General features: G+C 38.3%; 2 protein-coding genes across 2 annotated transcripts in view; one reads left to right on the forward strand and one right to left on the reverse strand.

Moving 5' to 3' along the window:
* The window catches only part of Itgbl1 (integrin subunit beta like 1), a 216,002-nt gene that overhangs the window by 44,324 nt on the left and 145,583 nt on the right, over window positions 1-26,095 (reverse strand). The gene's annotated exons all lie outside the window — the stretch shown is intronic.
* Window positions 2,058-6,138, forward strand: LOC106021890 (eukaryotic translation initiation factor 6-like). Its single transcript, XM_040738824.1, has 2 exons — window positions 2,058-2,225; window positions 4,920-6,138. The coding sequence occupies exons 1-2, from the start codon at window positions 2,058-2,060 to the stop codon at window positions 5,865-5,867; spliced, it is 1,116 nt and encodes a 371-aa protein (XP_040594758.1). The 3' UTR covers window positions 5,868-6,138.

Raw genomic sequence — 26,095 nt, forward strand, 5'->3', positions numbered from 1 at the left:
GTTGTCCAAAGTCCAATACAATCCTAATAATGAAATTATCAACTACTTGACTGTGTTTATGCCTCTTTATTAAGTGAAGAAATATGTAAACTATAAGTTAATCATGGTTCATCTTAAAGTCTTTTTTAGGTAGCTGTCTCATTTCTCGTATGTTAATCTGAACACATGCATTTATAATACATGCTTAGGCAAAAAATTCCAACTACATTTAGTGGATGACATTCAAAACCAAAACAGGAAAGTAAAGGAGGGACTTATTAGGAAGGGACATGAGAGATTAAAATGCTTAACCTCCTTGTATGAAGGTATGAAACTGTTAAACAATTAAAAGTATGTAGGAAGACATGTGAAATTATTAATTAGGTCTCAATGAACTTTTGTAAGCAATCAGAGCTATGTGTCTCCCAAATTAAAAAAAGAGAAGTTAAGAGACTCAACAAATATCCATCTTCTACTCTCCATAAACTATAAAAGGTAACCAATCATCAAGCTAGCCTTTATTGTTACAAATCATTTTTAAACTCTATGGGAATGGAAATATATAGAATATACTATTTGGGGATTAGCATTCTTACTACAATATGTTATACAGATTATTTTTACTTGTACTTTTTCTAGGAATATTTTAGAATCATTTAGTGATTTTAATGGCTTTCCTGGATATTTTAGAGGTATAAAATAATGAAGTTTCCCTCTTGCATTCCTTGGGACTTCTCAAATATCCTTGCCTTTATGTTCAAAACAATAAGGGCAGAGACAGAACTATTAGGCATCTTTACACTTTTTTCTAATTTTGTCTCTGCATCATCCAAGCTATGTCCTCTACACACTGATTCTAAATACCTGTTGAAATTATCCAGCTGACCATTTGTTTGGTCAAATATTAATTGTTCACATCTGATAATCACAATATTTTAGATACTCATGTGTCAATCTCTACTATCTGTATTTATCAATAGTCTTAGCATTTTTATCTTGTGTTTTATTTTTCCTGACTTGTATTTTCTGTTATTGAATTAGGATACTGTAAAGACTCTGGATGGTCAGTGGTTCTCTTGTAATAACTGACCCCAGTCTTTGGCAAACACTAAATTTAAGTCTTTATCTATTCTCTGCCAGAAACATATATATGACTGTAGTTGGACTGTTTTCTTCACCAGGATTGACTTGTCTCAGAATAGCAACTTTATCTCTGACTTCTGTCAACAGCAGGATCCACACTCTTTAAAATTCAAATGATAGTCAATTTTGGCTTCAAAGCTCACTAGATTCCATAAAGTTCTGATTAACATCCTAGTCACTTCTGAGGAGGAGGAGTCTCTTGTCGTTGTCACACGTTTTACCCTTGGAAAAAAAGGACAACATATTTGACTCGTTCCTATACCTCCCATGTCTTTGGACATGCCAACTCAAATACTGGTAGTACAGATAGCCTTTCCCTTCCTGGCCTTTAATTTGGACACATTAAGAGGGTGAATAATCTAATAGGGAATCCATAAGTAAGGATAGAAGCTGTGCAAACTGGCTGGGGTTTCAAAGTGATGGACTGAAAATGCAGAACATACTATAGTGTAAGTGTTGCTCACATCTTTCACTGTCCATTGGAAAGTTCTTTTGCTTCATTTTAGGGCAGCTCATCACTAATTTTATTTGTAATTCAATAATATTTCCACTGTTAGAATCAAAACAAGAAAGACTAGGTATAAAATATTTGTATCTTATCTGTCTATCTTTCTATCTATCTATTTGTTTATTTGTTAGTTTGGTTTTTTGAGACAGTGCTTTTATGTAGCTTTGAAGCCTGTCCTAGAACTTGTTAAGTAGATCAGCGTGTCCTCAAACTCACAGAGATCTCCTTGCCTCTGCTTCCTGAATGCTGGCATCGTGTCAAGAAATACAGTAGTGACTGTGTACAGGGAAACCACCCAGGAAGACCAGGGCATCCAGAGTCTGTCCACATTGTGGTGATAGTTCTGCCTCCACCCATGGGAGGAAGTGAGCATGAGCCTGTTTCTGGTACACCTTCTGGTGAGCTGCTCAGAGTCTTCTGAGGTCTAATGACTGTGCCTGGGGAAACCAGTCCCAGCAGACCAGGCCATCCAGAGTCTGTTATCATCACGGTGCTAGTCTTGCCTCCACCAATGGGAAGAACAGAGCCATGGGAGTATTGGATCTGCTTGCACCCACTGGAAGAGAACCTTGGACCTGTAGCCAACAGAAGAGAGGTAGAGCCCACTGACACCCACTGGAAGAACGGATGGGAAGATGACAGTATAAGAATACATTCAATAGCAGAAAAACCAATATGACACCATCAGAGTTTAGGGACTCCATATTAACAAGACCTGAACATCCCAATACAGATGAAGCAGAAGAGAACAACCCTAAAAGCAAATTTATGAAGATGATAGAGACCCTCAAAGAGGAAATGAGAAAATCCCTTAAAGAAATGGAACAAAAAACAAACTAAAAAATTCAAGAAATGGACGAAAAGATAATCCAAAAATTGCAAGAATTAAACAAATCTCTTTAGAAAAAAAATCAAGGAAAGACAAGAAAAAAATGACCAAACAAGTGAAGGAAACAATTAAAACAGAGAAAGGCTTGAAAGTTGAAATAGAGACAATAAAACACACACACACACACACACACACACACACACACACACACACACACAGTCTGACGGAATGCTGGAAATAGAAAAGCTGGGTAAATGATCAGGAACTACAGATGCAAGCATAACTAACAGAACACAAGAAATGGAAGAGAGAATCTCAGCTGTTGAAGATACACTAGGAGAAATTCATTGACCAAAGAAAATCTTAAGTCCAACAAATCCCTAAACAAATATACAGGGAATATGGGACACTGTGAAAGGGCCAAACCTAAGAATAATAGGTATAGAAGAAGGTAAAGAAACCCAACTAAAAGGTACATAAAACACATTCAACAAAATCATAGAAAAAAAGTTTCCTAATCTAAAGAAAGGCATACCAGTGAAAGTACAAGAAGCTTACAGAACATCAAATAGAGTGGACCAAAAAAAGTTTCCTAACCACATAACAATCAAAACACCAAACATACAGAATAAAGAAAGAATATTAAGAGCATGAAAGGAAAAAAGCCAAGTAACAAATAAAGCGAAACTATCAGAATTACACCTGACTTCTCCATGGAAACTCTGAAAGCCAGAAGGTCCTGGATAGATATTCTACAAATACTAAGAAACCATGGATGCCAGCCAAGACTACAATACCCAGCAAATCTTTCAGTTGTTATAGATGGAGAAAACAAGATATTCCATGGCAAAACAAGATTTAAACAATACATATCCACTAATCCAGTTCTACTGAAAGTTCTGGAAGGAAAATTCCACCCAAGGAAATTAACTACACTCACAAAAACATAGGCAATAATAATCCCACTTTACCAACAGCCAAAAGGGGTGAGGAATCCATACACAATACCACCACCACCACCACCAAATCCAAAACAAACAAGAATTAACACTCATTAATATCCCTCAAAATCAATGAACTTAATTTGCCTGTAAAAAGACATAGGCTAAAAGAATGGATATGAAGACAGAAACCTTCTTCTGAATAAAAGAAACATACCTCAACTGCAAAGACAGACATTATCGCAGAGTAAAGGGTTGCAAAAATATTTTCCAATCAAATGGACCCAAGAAAAAAACATATAAACAAACTGAAAAAGGAAACCCACATGATCATCTCATTAGATGCTGAAAAATTCTTTGACAAAATCCATATCCTGTCATGATAAAGGACTTGGAGAGATCCGGAATAATAGAAACATACCTAAACATAATAAAAGCAATATACAGCAAACCAACAGCTAATATCAAACTAAATGGACAGAAAGTCAACGTGATTCCGCTAAAGTCATGAAGATGACAAGGCTGTCCACTGTCTCCACATTTCTTCAATATTGTACTTGAAGTTCTAGATAGAGTAATATGACAACAAAAGGATATCAAGTGGATACAAATTGGAATAAGGACATCAAACTTTCACTATTTGCAGATGATATGATAGTTTACATAAGTGACCTGAAAAATTCTACCAGGCAACTCCTACAGCTGATAAACACCTTCAGCACAGTGGCAGGAATCAAGATTAACAACAACAACAATAACAACAAAAACAAACAAACAAAAAACACCACTATCCCTACTATATACAGATGATAAATGGACTGAGAAAGAAATCAGAGAAACATCACCCTTTTATAATAGCCATAAAAACATAAAATATCTTGAGGTAACACTAACCAAACAAGTGAAAGACCTGTATAACATGAACTTTGAGTCTTTAAAGAAAGAAATTAAAGAAGATACCAGAAAATGGAAAGTTATCCCATGCTCTTGGATAGATAGGATCAGTATAGTAAAAATGGCAATCTTGCCAAAAGCAATCTGCAGACTCAATGCAGTCCCCATGAAAACCACCAGCACAATCCTTCACACACATTGAAAGAACAATACTCAATTTCCTATGATAAAAGAAAAGAACCAGGATAACAAAAACAACCTAGTATAATAAAGGAACTTCTGGAGGCATCACCATCCCTGACTTCACGTTCTATTATAGAGTTATACTCCTGAAAACAGTTGGCACAAAAATAGACAGGTAGACCAATGGAATTGAATTGAAAACCCTTGTATTAACCAGATGCCTATGAACACCTGATCTTTGACAAAGAAACTAAAATTATACAATGGGAAAAAGGTGTCTTCAACAAATGAGGCTGTCATAACTGGATGCTGGCATGTAGAAGACTGCAGATAGATCCATACCTATTGTCCTGCACAAAACTTAAGTCTAAATGGATCAAAGACCTCACCATAAATCCAGCCACACTTAACCTCTTAGAAGAGAAAGTGGGAGTAGTTGCAGGTGTGGAGATTGGAGTCGTTTGGTGAGCTGGTGGGACACGGGGCATCAAGGCTCAGTTCCAGGCCTGGGTGGGAGGATTTGGGGCAGGAGAGCCAGGAGGGATTCCGTGGGCGCGACCCGAGGCCTGAGGGGTCTGAGAGGGCGGGGTCTGAGGAAGCGAGCTGGGCTGACCCTGCTCCTGAGAGGGTCTGTAGTCCCAGAGCCAGCAGTCGCTCAGCCCCCAGGCTTCCATGGCGGTCAGAGCGGGTCGGTTGTTTTGCCAAGCTCACCAACACCTACTGCCTGGTGGCTATCGGAGGATCAGAGAACTTCTACAGTGTGTTCGAGGGCGAGCTCTCTGAAACCATCCCCGTGGTGCATGCATCCATCGCCGGCTGCCGAATCATCGGGCGCATGTGTGTAGGGAACAGGCATGGGCTACTGGTACCCAACAACACCACAGACCAGGAACTGCAGCATATCCGCAACAGCCTTCCAGATTCAGTGCAGATACAGCGGGTGGAAGAGCGGCTCTCAGCCCTTGGCAATGTTACCACCTGCAATGACTATGTGGCCTTGGTCCACCCAGACTTGGACAGGGAAACAGAAGAAATCCTGGCTGATGTGCTCAAGGTGGAGGTCTTCAGACAGACAGTTGCTGACCAGTTGTTAGTAGGGAGCTACTGTGTCTTCAGTAATCAAGGAGGTCTGGTGCACACCAAGACTTCAACCGAAGACCAGGACGAGCTGTCCTCCCTTCTTCAGGTTCCCCTTGTGGCAGGCACTGTGAACCAGGGGAGCGAGGTGATTGCTGCTGGGATGGTGGTGAACGATTGGTGTGCTTTCTGCGGTCTGGACACAACCAGCACGGAACTGTCAGTGGTGGAGAACGCCTTCAAGCTGAAAGAGGCCAAGCCTAGTACTATTGCCACCAGCATGCGGGATTCCCTCATTGACAGCCTCACATGAGTCACCTTCCGTGCTGCTGTGTGGGCCCCTGCCTCTGGACTTTGGCTCATTTTCCATGCCTGAGCTAGTATGTACCAAACGCTGGCAGCAGGGCATGGCAGAGAGCTTACCAGGGCTGAATGGTGAGCGCCCAACCCTTCTTCGCCTGTGCCGCCGTGACTATTCTAGAAAGGCTTGCCGTGTCATGCTGGCTTTCAGTTCCTGTGACTCCTGATGAGAACTCTGTCCCACCCCATTAAATACCTGCCTCCCACCTTAAAAAAAAAGAGAAAGTGGAAGGTACCCTTGAATGAACTGGTACAGGAGACAGTTTCCTGAACATAACACCAGTAGCACAGACACTGACATAGACCATTAATAAATTGGACTTCCTAAATCTGAGAAACTTCTGTAAGGCAAAGGACACAGTCAACAAACAAAAATGGCAGCCCACAGAATGGGAAAAAATATTCACCCACCCTACCTCTGACAGAGGGCTGATTTCCAAAATATACAAAGAACTCATGAAGCTAGTCACCAAAACACCAAAAAATCCAATTCAAAAGTAGGTTACAGAACTAAATAGAGAATTCTCAATAGAGGAATCCAAAATGGCTGAAAGACACTTAAGAAAGTGCTCAAAATCTTTAGCCATCAGGGAAATGCAAATCAAAATAACTCTGAGATACCATCCTGCACCTGTCAGAATGGCTAAAAATCTAAAACACCACTGACAGTTTATGCTGGAGAGGATATAGAGAAAGGGAAATCCTCCTCCACTGCTGGTGGGAGTATAAACTTGTACAGCCACTTTGGAAATCAGTATGGTGGTTCCTCAGGAAATTGGGAATCAGTATACCTCAAGATCTAGCCATACTGTTCTTAGGTGTATACCCAAAGGATGCACATTCTTCTGTGCAAATTGGGAGCACGGGGGAGGGGAGGGAGAGTTAGAAGAAAGAGAAGGGGAGAAAAGAAGAGGAGAAAAAGGCATGAGGCACCAGGAAGATTGGGTAGGCGAAGAATAGAGAAGAGCAAGAGAAGACATTCCTTAATATGGGGAGCCATTATAGGTTTAAAGAGATATATGACACTGGGGAAATACCTAGAGATACACCAGCATAACCCTAACTAAGAATCTAAGCAATAAGAGAGAGGCTATCTTAAATATCCTTCCCCTTATATGCCATCATAGAGCCTTCATCCAGTTGCTGTTACCCACTGCTAAACACTGAGCCTAATTCTTGGAACCAAGTTATAGATAGGGAGGAATGATGAGCAAAGGGGTCAATAACAGGCTGGGGAAATGCACAGAAACAGCTGACCTGAATAAGGGGCAGCTCATGGACCACAGACTGACAGCTTGATAACCAGCACAGGATAGAACCAGACCCCCCTGAATGTGGGTGTCAGTTAGAAGGCCTGGTCAGTCTGAGGGGCCCCTGGTAATGGAACAGCATTTATACCTGGTGTACAAATGGACATTGAGTGTGTATTCCCCACAGAGGGACACCATCTCAGCCTAGACACATGGTAAGTGCCTAGGCCCTGACCCAAATGATATAACAGACTTTGTTGGTCACCCATAGATATCCTACTCTATCTATGGTGCATAAGAGGGATGGAATGGGGCTAGGTGAGGGTCAGGGAAGGATGGGAGGAAGAGGTAACTGGGATTGATATATTAAATAATATTGTTTACAATTTAAATAAAAACGGGGAAAAAAGAAAGACGGTACTGCTCAATACATCAAGAAGTAGGCATGCAGCAAACCAACCCCAATCACTGAAAACCCAGAGAACTGGGACTAGCCTCTCCACACCCCAAACTACCCCCCAAAACATATGGGAATCCCTGGGCCTTGCCCCACCCACACCTGGAGAGGTGCCTGTGGCCCCAGGCAGAGGTTCCTACCCTCTAGGAACTAAACCTTGAAGGCACATCTGCCATCCCACCCCACTGAGCAAAGCCCCAGAGACCTGGCTACAGCTACCCCATACCGTAAACCACCCCCCACAGCACCCACAGCATCTGTGACCCCCTGAGCCCTGCCCTGCCTTACCTAGAGAGGTAAGTGTCTGGGTCCCTGGCTGGAGAATCCTACTCTCTAGACCCTACCAACTAGAGCCATATCCTATGTCCCACTCCCACTCGCCAGAGTAGGAGAGACTTGGCAACAGCTCCTCTGCTCCCCAAACCACCCCTCACAGCTTCTGTTATAACCAGAGCCTTGGCTCTGATTACATGTGGAGAGGGCAAGTATCTGGATCTATGGCTGGAGTACCCTGCTATTTAGGCCCTATCCCCTGAAGGTATATCCCATGACTCACCCCTGCCCAGAAGCCCCAGAGGCCTAGGGGCACTTTCATCACACCCTCAACCATCACCCATGACATATGCAGTGATCACTGGAGCTTTGGCCTTGACTATACCTGGAGGAGACCCAGAGCCATATCATCTTTCACCCCTTGCCTGCACCTGAAGGAAGAGTGACCACCTAAGCCACAGGCTTCACATATACCAACTGTAGGAAGAGGGACACCCTGAAGCATAAGTCCCACTTGCACCGACTAGAGGAAGGAATGAGTAGTTAATAGTGTAAGAATATGTTAAACAACGTTAAGAGCAATATGGCACCACCAGAAACTAGTGGTTCTACATCAGCAAGACCTGAAAACCCCAAAGCAGAACAAAACTTATGATGATGATAGAAGTCCTCAAAGAGGAAATAAAAATCACCTCAAAGAAGTAGAGGAAAAGGCAAACAAAACTTGGAAGAAATCAGCAAATCCCCTAAAGAAAGCCAGGAAAGGCTGGGAAAAACAAAGGAACAAGTGAAGGAAACAGTCCAAGTATTGACAACTGAAATACAGGCATTTAAAGTAAGCACAAACTAAGGTTATTCCAGAAATATAAAATCTGGGTAAATGATCAGGAGCTACAGATGCAAGCATAACCATTAGAATACAAAAGATGGAAAAGAAAGTCTCAGGTGTTGAAGATACAGTAGAGGGAATAGATTCATCAGTCAAAGAATGTTAAATCCAACAAATTCTTAACATAAAACATTCAGGAAATCTAGGACACTATGAAAAGACCAAACCTGAGAATAATAGAGATAGAAGATGGAGAAATCAAGCTCAACGTCACAAAAAATATATTCAAAATCATAAAAGAAAACTTTCCCAATCTAAAGAAAGACATTCCTATGAAAGTAAAATAAGTTTACAAAACACCAAATAGACTGGGCAAAAACCTCACTATAATATCAAAACACTAAACATACAGAATAAAGAAAGAATATTAGGAGCTGCAAAAGAAAAAGGACAAGTAACCTATAAAGCAGACCTATCAGAATTACACAGGACTTCTCGGTGGGAACTCTGAACACCAGAAGGTCCAAGATAGACATTCTGCAGACACTAAGATACCAAGGATGTCAGCCCAGACTGCTATACCCATCAAAGCTTTCAATTACTATAGACAAAGAAAGGAAGATGTTCCATGACAAAACCAGATTTAAAAAATACCTATCCACAATTCCAGCCCTACAGAAAGTACTAGAAGGAAAAGTCCAACACAAGTAAACAAGCTACTCCCAGACACACGCACACACACACAAACATGGGCAATAGATAATCCCACACTAGCAAAACCCAAAGATGGGAAACAAAAACACAATACCACCACCACCAACAAAACCAAAAATAGCATGAACTAACAATTACTAGTCATTAATCTCTCTAAATATCAATGTTGTAAATTCATCTATAAAAAGATACAGGCTACAATTAGATATAAAAACAGAATCCATCCTTATGCTGCACAGAAGAAACGTATCTCAACTTCAAAGACAGATATTACATCAGAGCAAATAGTTTGGAAAAGAGTTTTCAATCAAATGAAGCTAAGAAACAAGCTGGTATAATATTCTATTTTCTAACAAAATAGATTTCAAACTAAAATTAATCAAAAGATATAAAGAAGGGCATTTCATGTTTATCACAAGAAAAATCCATTAAGATGAAGTCTCAGTTCGGATTATCTATGCCCCAAATACAAGGGCATCCACATTTATAAAAGAAACATTACTAAACTTAACTCACACATCAAACCCCACAAACTAATAGGCAGAGACATCAACACCCCATTCTCACCATTATACAGGACCACTGGACAGAAAGTTAATAGAGAAATAAAGCCACTAACAGAAGTTATGACTCAATTAATTGGGTTTAACAGACATTTATAGAACATTCCACAGAAACACAAAATAATATACATTCTTCTCTATATCTCATGGAACTTTCTCTAAAATCTATCACATACTAAGTAACAAAGCAAACTTCAACAGATACAAAAACATTGTAATACCCCACTATATCTTATCAGATCACCAAGTCTTAAAGTTAGAATCGAAAACAACACTAATTGTAGAAAGCCCACAAACTCATGGAAATTGAACAATGCTCAACTGAATCACCCTTGTTTCAAAGAAGAAATAAAGAAAGAAATTAAAGACTTTCTATAATTCAATGAAATGAATATATAGCATATGCAAACTTATGGGACACGTTGGAAGCAGTGCTAAGACGAAAGTTCATAACACTAAATGCCTACATAAATAAACTGGGGAAATCTCACACTAGTAACTTAACAGCACACCTTAAAGCTCTAGAACAAAAAGAAGAAAACTCTTGGGCAGCAGATCAGTACCCATCCCAAGTATACACACGGACTTTGGACTCCCATAGAACAATGTGAGGTGCACTCTCACCCTGAACTCTTGGGGAAGGGTCTAGGCCCTGCCCTATATGAAATGACAGACTATGCACACCCCCATGGAGGGCCTCACCCTCCCTGGAGAAATGAGGGGATAACGGGGGGGGGGGGGAGGGCACGGGAGGAAGGGAGGGAATGGGAGAGGGACCTGGAACTGACTTGTGAAGCAACCTTGTTTCTTATCTAAATTTAAACTGGAAAATAAAATAAAAAAAAAGAAGAAGAAAACTCACCTAGGGGGAAATAGACGCCTGGAAATAATCAAATTGGTGTCTGAAACCAATAAAATGGAAACAAAGAAAACAATATAAAGAACCAATGAGACAAGAGCTGGTTCTTGGAGAAAATCAACAAGATAGACAAATCTTCATCCAAATTAACCAAAAGGCATACAGAGAATATGCAAACTAACAAAATCAGAAATTAAAAGGTGAGCATAACAACAGATACTAAGGAAGTTCAGAGAAATATCAGATCATACTTCAAAAACCTGTACTCCACAAAATTAGAAATTTTAAAGGAAATGGACATTTTCTGAATAGGTACCTTATGCCAAAATTAAGAATAGATAAAAATAGACAGACTTATAACCCGTAAGGAAATAATGCAGTCAGCATAACTCTCTGAATAAAAAAAAAAGCCCATTTGTCTCAATACATACTTCTACCAGAATTTCAAAGAAGAACCAATACCAATACTGATCATATTGTTCCATGCAATAGAAACAGAAGGAGCATTGACAAACTCTTTTTACATGGCTACAGTTACCCTGGTGCTGAAACCATACAAAGACACAACTAAAAAGAGAACTACAGGCCAATCTCACTCATGAACACTGATGCAAAAATACTCAATAAAATACTGGCAAACCAAATCCAAAAATATATCAGAAAAATCATCTACCATGACCAAGTAGGCTTCATCCCAGAGATTCATGGATGGTTCAACATACAAAATCTGTCAAACTGAAAGGAAAAAAAAACACATGATCATCTTACTAGATGCATAAAAAGCCTTTGACAAAATCCAACACCCCTGCATGATAATGAGACTTGGAGGTATCAGGGATACAAGGAAGACACCTAAACATAATAAAGGTAATATACAGTAAGCCAACAGCCAACATCAAACTAAATGGAGAGAAACTCAAAGCTATCCCACTAAAATAAGGAACAAGACAAGGTTGTCCACTTTTTCCATATCTATTCAATATAGTACTTGAAGTTCTAGCCAGAGCAATAAGACAACAAAAGGAGATCAAAGGGATACAAATTGGAAATGAAGGAGTCAAACTTTCACTGTTTGCAGATGACATGCTATTTTGCATAAGTGACCTGAAAAATTTTACCAGAGAACTGCTATAGCAGATAAAAACTTCAGTAATGTGGGAGGATACAAGATTAACTAAAAAAATTCAGTAGCCCTCCTTTATATAGATGATAAATAGGCTGAGAAAGAAATCAGAGAAATATCAATCACCCTTCACAATAGCCACAAACAACATAAAATATCTTGGAGTAATTCAAACCAAACAAGTAAAAGATTTGTATGACAAGAACTTTACATCCTTAAAGAAATAAAGTGAAAAAGAAATCTGAAAATGGAAAGAGTTCCCATGTTCTTGGATAGGTAGGATCAACATGGTGAAAACAGTAATCTTATAATCCCAATCAAAATCCTTGAAAGGGCAATACTCAACTTCATATGGGAAAATAAAAAACCCAAGATAGCCAAAACAGTACTGTACAATAAATGAACTTCTGGAGCTATCACCATCCCTGACTATAAGTGCTACTATAGAGTTAATGACAAAAACAGCTAGGTGGGTCAATGGAATCAAATCAAAGACTCCACACACTTCTAAATACCTGATTTTTGACAAAAAAGCCTGATGGGGAAGTCCTGTGTATATGTCAATAAAGCACTGTTGGCCAGTAGGGAAGCAAGATAGGTGGGACTAGGAGTCGAGGAGTATTCTGGGAAGGAGAAACACAGGGAGTCACCATGTAGCCGCCATAGGAGTAAGAAGTCTGGGCCTTTTCTCCAGGAAGAGAAATACTTAGATTAACAATTATGGAGTAAATACTTGAGTCTGAGCTAGCCAGTAAGAAACAAGCAAGGCCAACAGTTTCATAATTAATGTAGTGTCTTGTGTATTATTTAGGGACTACAATTGTGGCAGGGCCCAGGCAGATGGTGAGGCAGGTTGCTCTTAACAGAAGCCAAATTTGTAAAATGGAAAAAAGAAAGCATCTTCAACAAATGGTGCTGGCATAACTGGATGCTGACTTGTAGAAGAATGCAAATAGATCCATATCTTTCCGTATGTACAAAACTTAAGTTCAAATGGTTCAAAGACTTCAACATAAATCCAGCCACAATGAACCTCATAAGAGACAAAGTGAGAAGTACCCTTTAACACATTGGCAGAGGAGAACAATTCCTGAATATAGCACCAGTAGCAAAGACACTGAGAGCAAAAATTAATAAATGGGGCCTCCTGAAACTGAGAAAATTCTGTAAAGCAAAGGGCACAGTCAACAAGACAAATGGCAACATTAAGAATGGGAAAAGATCTTCAACAAGCCCACTTCTGACAGAGGGCTGATCTCCAAAATATACAAAGTACTCAAGAAATTATGTATCAAACTACCAAACAATCCAATTTAAAAATGTGGCACACACCTTTAGTCCCAGCACTCAGTAGACAGATGCAGGTGGATCTCTGTGAGTTCAAGACCAGCCTGGTCTACAAGAGCAAGTTTCAGAACAGCCTTCAAAGCCACATAGAAACCCTGTCTCAAAAACCAAAACAAAAAAAGGGAGGGGCACAGATTTCTCAACAGAGGAATCTGAAATGGCCAAAAGGCACTTAAGGAATTGCTCAACATCCTTAGCCATCAGGGAAATGCAAATCAAAACAACTCTGAGATACCTTCTCATGCCTGTTGAAATAGCTAAGACTAAATAAAAACACTAATGCTCCCACAGCTGAACACTGAGCCATACTCCTGGAACCCAGTTGTGGAGAGGGAGGAGGGATGAGCAAAGGAACCAAGACAGTGATGGAGAAACCCACAGAAAGTTTACCTGACCTAGTGAGAGCACAGAGACCCTAGTTGTAAAGCTAGGGAACCAGCATTGGACAGAACCAAACCCTCTGAATGTGGGTGCCAACTAGGAGGCCTGGGAAGTCTGTGGGACATCTAACAGTAGAGCCAGCATTTATCCTTAGATGACAAATGAACTTTGAGAGCCCATTCCCTATGAATGGATACCCAGATAGGGGAAGGAGGCCCTGGACCCTCCTCCAAATGATGTTATGGACTTTGATGGCCCCCCATGGAGGGCTTCACTATCCCTGGGGAGTTGGTTGGGGGGACTGAGGGGCCAGTAGGGAGCATGGGAGGATGGGAGGTCGAGGGAATGGGAGGATTTATATGTAAATAAGAGTGTTCCTAAAAATAAAATAAAATTATTTTATTTTAAATAAAAATAAAAATAAAAAAAAATTAAAAAGAAAACCTATGTGGGAAACACTCCTCAACTGATGTTGAGGTGAGATGTACAGTTAATTTGGAAATCAATATGGTAGTTTCCCAGAAAACTTTTAATCAATCTACCTCAATACCCATCAATTCCACTCTTGGGCATATACCCAAAGAATGCACACTCATAGCAAAAGGACATTTGATCAACTATGTTCATAGCAGAATTATTTGTAATAGCTAGAACCTGGAAACAACCTAGATGCCCCTCAACTGAAGAATGGGTAGAGAAAATGTGGTATATTTACACAATGGAGTACAAGTCAGTGGGGAAAAAATGACATCAAGAAATTTTCAGGAAAATTGATGGACCTAGAAAAACATCATCCTGAGTGAAGTAACCCAAAGTCAGAAAGACATGCACAGTATGTATTTACTCATTGATAAGTGGATACTAGATGTAAAGCAAAGGATTACCAGACTACAATCTGCAGCCTCGGAGAAGCTAGGTAACAAGTAGGACCCTAAGAGGAATGCATGGATGGCCCTAGGAAGTGGAAATAGATGAGGTCTCCTGTAAAATAGGGGGTGGGGATGTCTCCAGAGAGGGGATGGTGATGGGAACATGAGAGAACGGGATGGTTGGTTTGAGGAAGGGATGGAGAGGGAGATCAATGAAAGAAGTATCTTGATGGAGTGAGCCATTATGGGGTTGTGGAGAAACGTGGTGCTAGGGAAATTCCCAGGAATTCACAAGGATGACCCCAGCTAAGACTCCAAGCAATAGAGGAGAGGGTGCCTGAACTGGACTTGTTCTATAATTAGAGGGTGGGTCAGGATTGTCGGGGGGAGGGTTAGAAGGAGTAGAGAGAGAAGAAACCATAATCAAGAAATCTTATGCAAAAGAGAAATTTATATACAATAAAGGCAAAAAAGTTAAAAAGAAGGGAAGACTTCCCTAATTGTCATCACAGATAGAACCTTCATCCTGTGACTGATGGAAGCAAATGCAGAGATTCACAGTCAAGCACTGGGCCAAACTCTGGGAGTCCAGTTGAAGAGAAGGAGGAGGGATTATATGAGTAAGAGGGAGGTCAGGATCATGACAGAGAAACCCACAGAGACAGCTGACACAGGCTCATAGGAGCTAATGGACTCTGGACTAACAGCTGGGAAGTCTACATGGGACTAAACTATGTCTTGTGCATGTGGGTAACAGTTTTGTGACTTGGCCCCTGGCTTTTTGGAGTCAATTCCTTATGGTGGAATGCCTTGCTCAGCCTTATGGCAGGGGTGAGCACCTTGGTACTGCTTGAACTTAATGTGCCAAGCTTTGTTGATTTCCCATGGGAGGTGCTGCCCTTTCTGAGTAGTGGATGAGGGAGAGATGGAGAGATGTGGTGGAATTGGAGGAGGAGGGGACGGAGGGAGAACTGTGGTTGGTATGTAAAATGAATAGAAAATTTAAAATTAAAAGCAAAAAGAAAAGGACCTCAAGGGCATCTTTGGAGATTCTTTGTCTCATATTGTCCTGTTAGGGCTTTCCCTGACTTTTTAAAAATAATTTATCTTAATTTGAGATATATGTATATAATGATATTTTAAAATATTTGTATATTATATTTATGTCTATAGTATATATGTTATATATAACATGTATATATTCCCTCTCTTTTTAACCTATAGGTCTTTTGAATATTTTATGGTTTATAGTTTATTGTTTTTATGAGATTCCTAAAGGTGAGAATAAGTGAGTTTCTGTTCTTGGATAATTTCCTTCTGATTGTTTTGTCCTATTAAAATATGTTAGATTGTTTTATTTTAATTTATATTATCCCTTAGAAGTCTGCTCATTTTCTAATTAGATACAGAAAGGGGATGGATCAGGATATATGATGCAAAAAAGAAATCTGTATTCAATAAAATGCAAAATATTTAAATAGAAAATATGTTCATTAATGAAAAGTTTTATAAAAGTCCTGCAGTTATTTCCAAACTTTTGATCAGAACCATCACACAGAAAATCTGTTTGGTAGCATCAGAAATGTAACTCTAAACAAACCAAGGAATCCTAGATTTTATTTCATTCAATCAATCAGCCAGTCATTAACTATTCATTATGACATCTTAGTATTTCATACACAGTAGGGCATAAGCTCATAGAGACAAAGAACACAACTGCACTTAATCTACAATTTTTATTTAAGAGGGGAAACAGGTATATAGAATAAAAATATAAAATTTAGGAAATAAAAATGCAACAAACACTAATGTAATAGACTAAGGGTTAAATTGAGAGAGGACTTGATGCAATCAAATGAAGTATATGGTAATTTACATTCTTATCCCATGCTTTTTCCCCCCTCAATAGATTTAAGTTAAATTTAAAATAGACCTGAGGAAAAACTTCAGTGAGTAAAAAGTCTTTTCACAAATAATTGGAGTTATATAGTTTTTTCTACAAGTATTGACAAGAAATTAGTATAATCCTTACGCTCTGAATACTTTATTCCCTAAGATTTTTTTAAGGAATAGAGTGCATTGATTCTCTCAGATTTGTTGTCTTTCTGAAAGCTGATTCAAAAATTAGTGTGTAAAGTTCCTGCCTGCAAGTATACTCATTTTCACTTGTGAATATGAGCAAGAAGATTATAAGCTGTCAAGAATTTTCAAAGTTCCTTCCCATGACAGAGTGACGGCTCTACATGCTGTATTTAAAACCCAGCTGAATGGATAAAAATAGTATTTAACTTTTATAGTCGTTATGAGCTGAAGCAATTTATTGAACCCTTCAATCAAGAAACGAAACAAAAGACAGCAAATGGACAGATGACTCATTTTTCCATGTGTTGTCTACATAGAGCTATTCTGGTAATTGGATGATCTGAAGTTAAAAGGAAATTGCATTAATGCCTTTTAGAGACAAGGCAACCATAGAACATTTCAGAAACGAAAACAAAATGCTGCAAAAGGCTGAAGAATGAAAAAATGACACCATGTAATTAGAAACACAGGCTTTGAGCATGATAATGAAGACTAAGGCATGCTAAAATACATTTATCATGAGAGAGAGAAAGCTTTCTTATGCTTAAGAACCCCAATTGAAATCTTGTCTCTATAGTAAAACAGTTTGCTTCAGAAAAAAAATTAAAAGTAAATATTTGATTCCTTTTAAAAATATTTGAAAGTATAGTAATTTCAGGAACTTTGTGGGCTGTAATTTAAATAACTGACTAGAATTATTTAAAAAGACATTATTTAGAGATGACTCACCCAACTCCATATGTGTATTTTGCTCCTTTAGAAATACTTATCAGTATGTTTAAATAGTATGTGTTCAATTCACTTTGTCCCTTAAATTTCAGAACAAAAGAATATTTGATGTTAAGATTCTCTGAACACAAGTGGAAATATAGAATAAAAAAAATCCGTGAGATATCAAAACTCATTTAAAATGCATATCATTTGCATATCATCTTTAATCTGAATACTTAAAACACTGTCTTCCTCTGTAAACAGCCATTTGAGGTTATGACTTGAGGAAGGAAGATGCTTATCTGTAGGCCCCTGGCAAGGGTGGAAATAGTCTGGGAAGTTTAAAGGCAACCCTTTGCTAGAGACAGACCAGCAACTTTCATAGATCCTACTGTTTAGGCATTTTCTCCTGTATCACATTTATTAATATTTTTTAATGTTCCAAAGGATTAATGAAGACTGCAAACCAGGTGCTGAAGAGATGATTCAGAGGGTAAAGCATCAAGGCTCAAGAACCTCCTTTCAATGCCAGGAACACTAATCATGGAAGAAATAAATGAATGCAGTGGATTGTCTTCTTACCTCCACAATATGCTGTGGCATGCATGCACACATGCATATGCACATACAAACATAAACTCAATAAACAAACAAAAAATACACATCACTTATCTAAAATAGGCAATATTAGAATCTCAGTTGATTGTGCAAAGGAAAATCATACTACTTCCCCAATGTAAATGGGAAAGTGATCTTGACCTCTACTTCTCTTTTGTGTTTGGTAATAATTTTTCTGAATTGTTGGGGACAACTCCCAACCTTACTCCCTCAAGCTTCCTGGTATGCAAGGGGATGATGATCTATGGGGGGTAAAGAATGAAACTCAGGACAGCGCCATCTCTGCAAATACAAGGTCATACTTGGAGAGTCTGACCTCTCAGGTTACTTTTCTTACATGTTTAAACCATAGTAGAAGTTGTAACTTATGACCTTTATAATAAGAATAAATTCTGTTGGCTGATAGACAGACCTAAGGGCTAGGACCTAGAAGAAGCACCTGTGATACACATAAGGATAGATTCTATTGGTGGAGGATTAAAATTACATAGGCCTTCTTTCATAGGGATATGTTCTATTCACTGCAGGATAAGATCCTAAACAATACTTAGGATATTGGGTGAATTCAGGTGGAGGCTGACTCCTGATAAAACAGCAAAGAATCACCAGGTTGATTAAACCCTTTTCACTTGGGCATCCCAAGTGTCTAGATGCCATTCTTTTTCTGTGTTTAAATGTTTAAGAAAGTTAAACTATTAGATGAGACTCTGGAACTGTAACCCATTGCTTGCAAAGATGACACTATCCTAAGTTTCATTCTCCTGCAAGCTAGGACACTTGTAGGGGCAAGGTTGGGTTAGTCCTCATCAATTCAAAATGTTTATTATCAACCACAAAAGATAAATAGAAGTAAAGATAGCTTAGGCATTTGTTGAAGAAAATAGACTGGTGTGGTTGACTATCCTCGTTTGTTTCTCCAGCGTAAGGTAAAAGATATGAACCCACTTCCAGTTTTGAAAATCTACCAAACCCCATGAGTCTCTGAGCTCAAAAACCTACCAGTCCCTGAGCCTCAAAGCCCATCAGTCTCTGCATTCAAAATCTCACCAATCTCTGTGCTTGACTTGAAATACCACCAATCTCCACCATAGAAATCTCCAACCTGGAAAACTCCTTCCTCAAGAACCCCTATATAAGCATCTGTTATAATTTAAAAAGCATTGAGTGAGAGAAAGACTCCATGCAACAGAGCTCACATGGAGGAATTTCATTATTAGGGGAAAGGGAATGAAAAAAGGCGAGAGGAGATTGGGAAATTGGCTTCTGGGGACAGGGACAGAAGCAAAGAGAGGTAGAGAGAGGGGGAGAGAAAGAAAAGCAGATAAGCAGAGAGAGAGAGAGAGAGAGAGAGAGAGAGAGAGAGAGAGAGAGAGAGAGAGAGAGAGAGAATAGGTAGGCAAGGCCATTTTAAAAGGGAACGTAGTGAATTGCACAGGGATAGTCTTAGTGGCTGCAGCTGAGGACATATCTGGTCAGAACTCCAAGGGCAGGCCAGTACAGATGCCTGAACCTGAATACCAACACTGACTTGCTGCTCCTCAACCAAGCAGAGGCAGCCACCCTCTTGTGTCTCTCCCAATAAACCTCTTGCATGAGATTTGTGTGGTGTGACTTTGTGCTATTCTTTGGCTCCCAGCTTCAAGGAAAACTTTCCCTTTCAGATCTTAACACTTGCACCTGCAAAATCCTTCCCCCTAGCCGGGTGGTGGTGGCACACACCTTTAATCCCAGCACTCAGGAGGCAGAGGCAGGTGGATCTCTGTGAGTTCGAGGCTGGGCTGGACCGACAGCCTCGAAAACAATACAGAGAAACCCTGTCTCGTAAAAACCAAAAAAAAAAAAAAAAAAAAAAAAAAAACCTTCCCCCTAACAGCTATAACATCTCTATTAGGAAAGCCCTTCCCCTCGGAGTTATGACACTTAATTCAATTCTTTTTCTAGGCTGTGCTTCCTACACCAAATAATAGCTGAGGTTTTTGTTTTTATTTTTAGCAAAGAAGTTAACAAATATTGAAAGCCTGGCATATGCTAAGCATTTAGTTCTCAGGTCACATCGGAATGTGGTTTAGATGAATCTTTGCCTTGCATTTTAAATATTGTCACTTAAGGAAAACAAAACATATGCAGTGATCATAAATATGATAACTAGATTTTATAAGGTAATAAATTATTGTACTTCCTTATATTGAATTCCATTTCGTTTCTGTAAATCCATTTAAAGATAATGTCTTCAATTTTCTTTTAGCAGAAGAACTGAGCTCCTAAAAGGTGAGTAGCACACTTCCATCCAACACTCAAAACACTCTAAAGCCATGTTTAATGACAATTATATGCTTTTCTGGAATACTCCTATTAGATATATTTCTTCTCTTTTACCTTCATGTTAAGATATTATATTTTAACCTGGCACACGACTTTAATGCCAGCACTTGGAAGGCAGAAGAAGGTGGATCTCTGTGAGTTTGAGGCCAGCCTGGTCTACAGAGTGAGTTCTAGGACAGCCTCCAAAACAATACAGAGAAACCCTGTCTCAAAAAAACAAACAAAAAAGATACTATATTTTACAGTTTTCTATGAATACCCTTTCTAAATAAGGCCAAATTCTACTTTTGACCAGAAAAATGAAAACACCAACTAACATGTCAACATGGATGAGGGAAACCTCAGGAGGTTCCAAACGTAGATATAGCTAGATAAAGAGCATTGGGTAGTTCATGTTTGCTGAGAACATGAAATTAGGATTTCTCTAAGGAGAAGCTCTGTGATAGGTTAGCCAATCTAAATTCATCAGCCCAAACATATAAACATATGAACAACACTAAATGAACTCAGCAGGTTGTAATTGCAAATTCACATACCCTTCCTCCACCCACCCCACATATTTGTAACATCAATAATTTTAAAAATAAGAGGCCAGGAATTGGAGATGGAGTAGAAAGTAGGGAAGAGTTTGTGGGAAGAGAGGGAGAGTGAAAATGATGCAAGTATATATTCATATATAAATTTCTCCAAAGGAACAAATTTAAAAATTGTTAAATAAAAAGGATTTACATTCAAACAATATGCTAATAAATAAAGTCAACACAAAAAAGGACTTAATTTTTATCTAGATCTATGGCTCTATCCATAAAATCAAGTCAGTCATAAACCATCAGCTGTCATCATATTAGTTAAAAAGTGTGTCCAGTGTTGTAGAAAGTGCGCTACTGAGTCTTGGAAACATGTTGCCTAAAACAGATAGCCAAGATAACAAGATATGGATCTTCTATGTACATACACCAAAGGCAAAGGTGGTTGCTTACACAATGATGAAATATATTTTCTGTGTGGGTGATTTACTCACCGTAACAATAAGTGATCACCATGGAATTACTATACTAACCATTTTGATTTCATTGACCCATGATTGATTGGATTTCAAAGAGAATGAATGCTTTGCCAAGTGAACCTGTGCTTATGAGTAAATATACTTGTGAGTATATATCCGATGACCATTGGGCTCACATGATTTTATATTATTTACGTTACTAAAAATACCTACATATTGAAAATTCACACTTAGTAAAGTGCATTCTATCTAACTTCTATTTTATTGTTCGGGGTGATAACTACACTAACTATGATGATGAGGGGGCAGTTGTATGTATACTGCCGTAGATTCTCTCAATTTAGTAGAGTTAAACAACTCTTAGCAAAGAGTTAATCTCATCATTAGGAGGATATGATTACCTCTTTGGATCACACATGAAGTTGATCTAGTTAAATTCTCTCAAAATATTTTTGATATAATAATCTAGGACCAAAAATTATCAAAGCAGTAGGCAAAGTCTTTGGGAGCTAAGCACATGGCAATACTTTCAATATAAAATACATCAACTCAATATCGGAAAATTCAGAAGTACCAAGAACACACTGTCGAGCTAAGGGAGCATAGCAAGCACTTTGTTACACACTGAGAGTAAGAGACAATCATCTTCTATGGCATAATTTTTATTTCTGTGTGGGTCACCCGAGATTTTTCAAGTAGGAAATACCCTGAACAACTGTAATAGAAGACAGCACCTTCAAAGTCATTTAAAGGCGCTAGTTAGTTTAAAATAGTCCAGTCTTATTAAAAAAGTTCCAAGGGAATATCAGTAACAAACTTATAATTAAATAATTTATAGATATTCAAAAAGGCTTTAACGAATATAAAAATTGTATACTTAGAAAAAGTACTCCGTTAGTCCTGGTGAAAGGATAAGTCATGTAATTTTCTGAAGCAGTCTGCTTGAAATGAATCATAACATAAAACGGTAATACATTCCCACTCTTTTCTGTGTATCTGATGACTAAAGGAACAGGTGATTCTCCTGGACTCTTGCCACTGTCTAATTAAAAAGAAGCCCTTACTCTCTGAAAACTGTCTTCACAAGATTGCTCAGAATTATATTTCTATATCCCAGTATTATTCTATTCTGGGTGCCCATTGTCAATTTCATGGCTGACATTTAGGGCAAACTGAAAAAAAAACCAGAACACACTCTGACATTTTCAAACTGTACTGTGCACAGGAATAAAATGGGAGGCATGCATCAAAGATGGTCTCTTGAAAAGGGAGGGAATTTTTGTCAATTTTAATTCTTAGAATTCTTCATGGTTTGTGTTTTTCTAATAGCACATAGGAAAATAAGCCCTTTAAATCACAGAGAGATTCATTTCATGGTTCTTGTCAGGCAAATAATCTTTTTCCCCCTATGTTTTCTTCAGATACTTGTTGACCTATAGTAGATATAAATTGTGAAACACCATGTAGTCTGGATTTTTAGTTCCACACATGAGAGGAAAATTACCTCCAGGAACAACTTAATCTGCCCACCATAACACAGTTAAAGAGACCCCTCTCTACTGGGGTCTTATCCTTCTTTAAGCACATTCAGATTTAAAAATATATTTCCTACCACATTTACTCCACATCTCTGTTGAAACAGGGTCACATTATATATAAGTCTAACCCTTTGAACAGACAAATTTGTATTCCATGTTATATGCTTTGAGACTGATCTTTTTTAATCCCATTATGATACATGTATGGACTGTTGTTAGAACTCACATGACTTAACTTGTTTATGAATATTTTGGGGTTTCACTTTGAAGGGATCGTATGTTTATTCTCTTGAAATGGATGTTGCTTTGTCTGTTTTACTTGCTTGCTTAATGTACCCAGATATTAAACAATGTTTTATTTTCTTTTGTTTGTTTTGTTTTTAGTTGATAGGAAAAACAGGGATGAGAATAAGCTGGAGACTAATATTTTCCTGCACGAAATATTTTATGTCACAAAAGCTTAAGAAAACCTTAAATGGATTAGAGCATTGATAATATAGATAAACAAATGCTGACCTCTCAAACGCTGCCTTAGGAAGAGGCAGCCAGTATACATGAATAAATATAAAATTTTGCTTTGACTAATTGCTTGCCTTAGTCAATTGCTTGCTTTAATTAATTTGTCCATGATGATTTTGGTTAGTGGTCTTTCTCCCCCCATCTTTGGGATTAAAACTTCCTTCCTGAATTCATGGTTTCCAAAAGGTGATCCCTTTTTTTTTTAACTGATTGTTTCCCACACTGAAACATAAGCAGTTTCTAAGAGGAGACTCATTTCCTGTTTCCTGCCTACAGCCCCATTTGAGACTTGGTATAGATCAAGTGCTGATAAACATTTGCAAGGAAGGAAGCAAGGAATAAAGTACTTGTGGTGAATATCCTAAATGACTACCAGAAAACTTCATACATTTTCCTCTTATTTTTAGAGTGGCCTTCCTAATCTCAATAGGAAATTATCTTACTTTGTTTGTCTCTCAATATAGTCTCTTCCTTCCAACAAACCTCCTCATTCCAAACCTCAAATATGAGGCATTGATCTTGTCTCCTGGGCGCTCTCATTTACAGCACCAACAGCAACCAAAATACCAGTGATATGTCAAATTATCATGGTGAGTTACTGAATGAACAGTTCTTCAACAGGTCCAAACTTATCCATCACTCTCATCTCAACCACTGAAGTCTATCATCTTCTAATTTCAATCACCAAAACTGGATTCCATCTACTCCAATAAACTTAGTCAAATTACACCCAGAGCTATGCATAGGAGGATTTTTTTAGCTGAAAGTTTCTTTTATTCTATAAGGATATTTTCAACCAACTTTGTGTGAAAAAAGAACAATTATGGTGAGAAAAATAGTCTCTGTGGGTGAAATGACTATGTTTGTTGAGAAAAACATTGGGATTAGGAAGGTTAAGCTAATAATATTTTAATTGATTTTCTGTGCTTTTTAACATAATCTTTTTTACTTATATTCACTATTTAATGAGTTGTCATTCCATAGCACAACTGAAAGAAACCTCTTCCAGTATTAAACAGCTAGTTGTAAGCCTTATTTTCTTCCATACATTTTAAGAAAAATAATAATGGCAAATAGGGTTGCCATAATGCCTAACACAAATAGTATGCACAGTGGAGTCCAATACCTGCATCATGCAGGAGGAATGCTCTTTGCAAAGATCTCTCACCAATACTGTGGTAATTTTTTTCCTGCTCAGACAATGTATTGGTTGCCTCTATTTTCCTTGTGCTTCCCACAAGTTCTGTGCCACCACTACCTCAACATATCCTGAAGACAGGACAGAGTGTAGGTTGAAGGTGTAGTGACTGGGTTGATGTTCCAGTCCCACTGCTAGAAGCTTTGTCTAGCTTTGGAAGGTGGCTAGTTCAGGCTCTGTGTCACCAATTACTAGCATTACTAGGAGTCATCACTAGGGTCACCCTCATAGAGTCCAGGGAGTTTCCACTGCACTATGTGACTTTGGTAATACCACATGAGAGGCCTCACCCTCTCTGAGGAGTGGATAGGGGATGGGATCAGGAGATGGCTAGGGGAGGGAAAGGGAACTGGCATTGGTTTGTAAAATAAGATTCTTTTTAATTTAAATAAAATATTAATAAAAATACGTTGGCAGAAATAAAGTCAAGAGTGTCAGTTATTATAAACTCAAATGGATTAATCTCACCATCCAACCTTATTGTAAAAACCATATTAAGATAAGAAACAAAATTACTAGTTGAAATATGATATTCAATAGATAAATTTTACCCATGAAAATGAAGAATAATAAAGATGATATAGCAAAGAAATAGTAAGGTAAAAGGCATGGCAAAGATTTATTAAGCAAAGAGAAGGAATTTATTAATAAATTCCAGACTCCATAGAATTTAATACAAAACCCAAGTAAGCAAGAAAATCTTAGGCTTTTAGTCTTCTGTAATTTGAATATTAATGAATATTTGAAGTAGCAAATTTTTGTCAGCATTAGGTTTTCGCAACCCCATCAAACTATTTAAAAACAAATAAGAAATTATTTTCATAAGAATGTTCAGCATTCTACTTATCTCTTGGATAGATAAGATTCAAGTTATGTACAGGATTTCAACAAAATATTTCATAGGGAAAATAAACATGTCTTCTCCTATCATAATTACTCTTCTTTAAAGTATCCATAGAACAATTACCAAAATTTTATGTATTATATACTTGTCAGGGCCCATAAAGAGTGGTCCATTTCGTCTTGCCTCATGATCAGAGAGTTCAAAACTATCCTAGACCTATATGTCTATAGCTTGGCTACTGCAGGATGTTTTGGTTTTGGTAGCAGATGTCTTTATCTAAGTAAGAGCAGACTTGTGCTCAGGTGTGTTCATTCTTGACCCTGAAGGCCTTATAGCATGTATGGCTACCAAATACCTAGAGGATTAAGGGAAGTAAGTCTTCTGCCATTATCTCCACTTTTGGTTGAGTACTTAAGAAGGACTGAAATGCCCTCCTGACATCTATCCTGTGTTTCTGTCATTTCCTTTAACACCTTTATCTATCTTTCTTAGTCCACTCTCCCTCTCTGAGGTACAAACCCTGTGCAAGTCGGTTGGCTCTGACTACAGCCCGGTAAAAACAGTTTTCCACATTATACTATATTACAAAAAAACATTGGCATGCTAAGAAAATGAAAAGAGAAAGCAGAAGTTAGGAGTATACACATGTTAAAGAGGTCTCTGAGAATACACTTAATG

The sequence above is a fragment of the Mesocricetus auratus genome, unplaced genomic scaffold (assembly GCF_017639785.1).
Source record: "Mesocricetus auratus isolate SY011 unplaced genomic scaffold, BCM_Maur_2.0 Super-Scaffold_2245, whole genome shotgun sequence".
Lineage (NCBI taxonomy): Eukaryota > Metazoa > Chordata > Mammalia > Rodentia > Cricetidae > Mesocricetus > Mesocricetus auratus.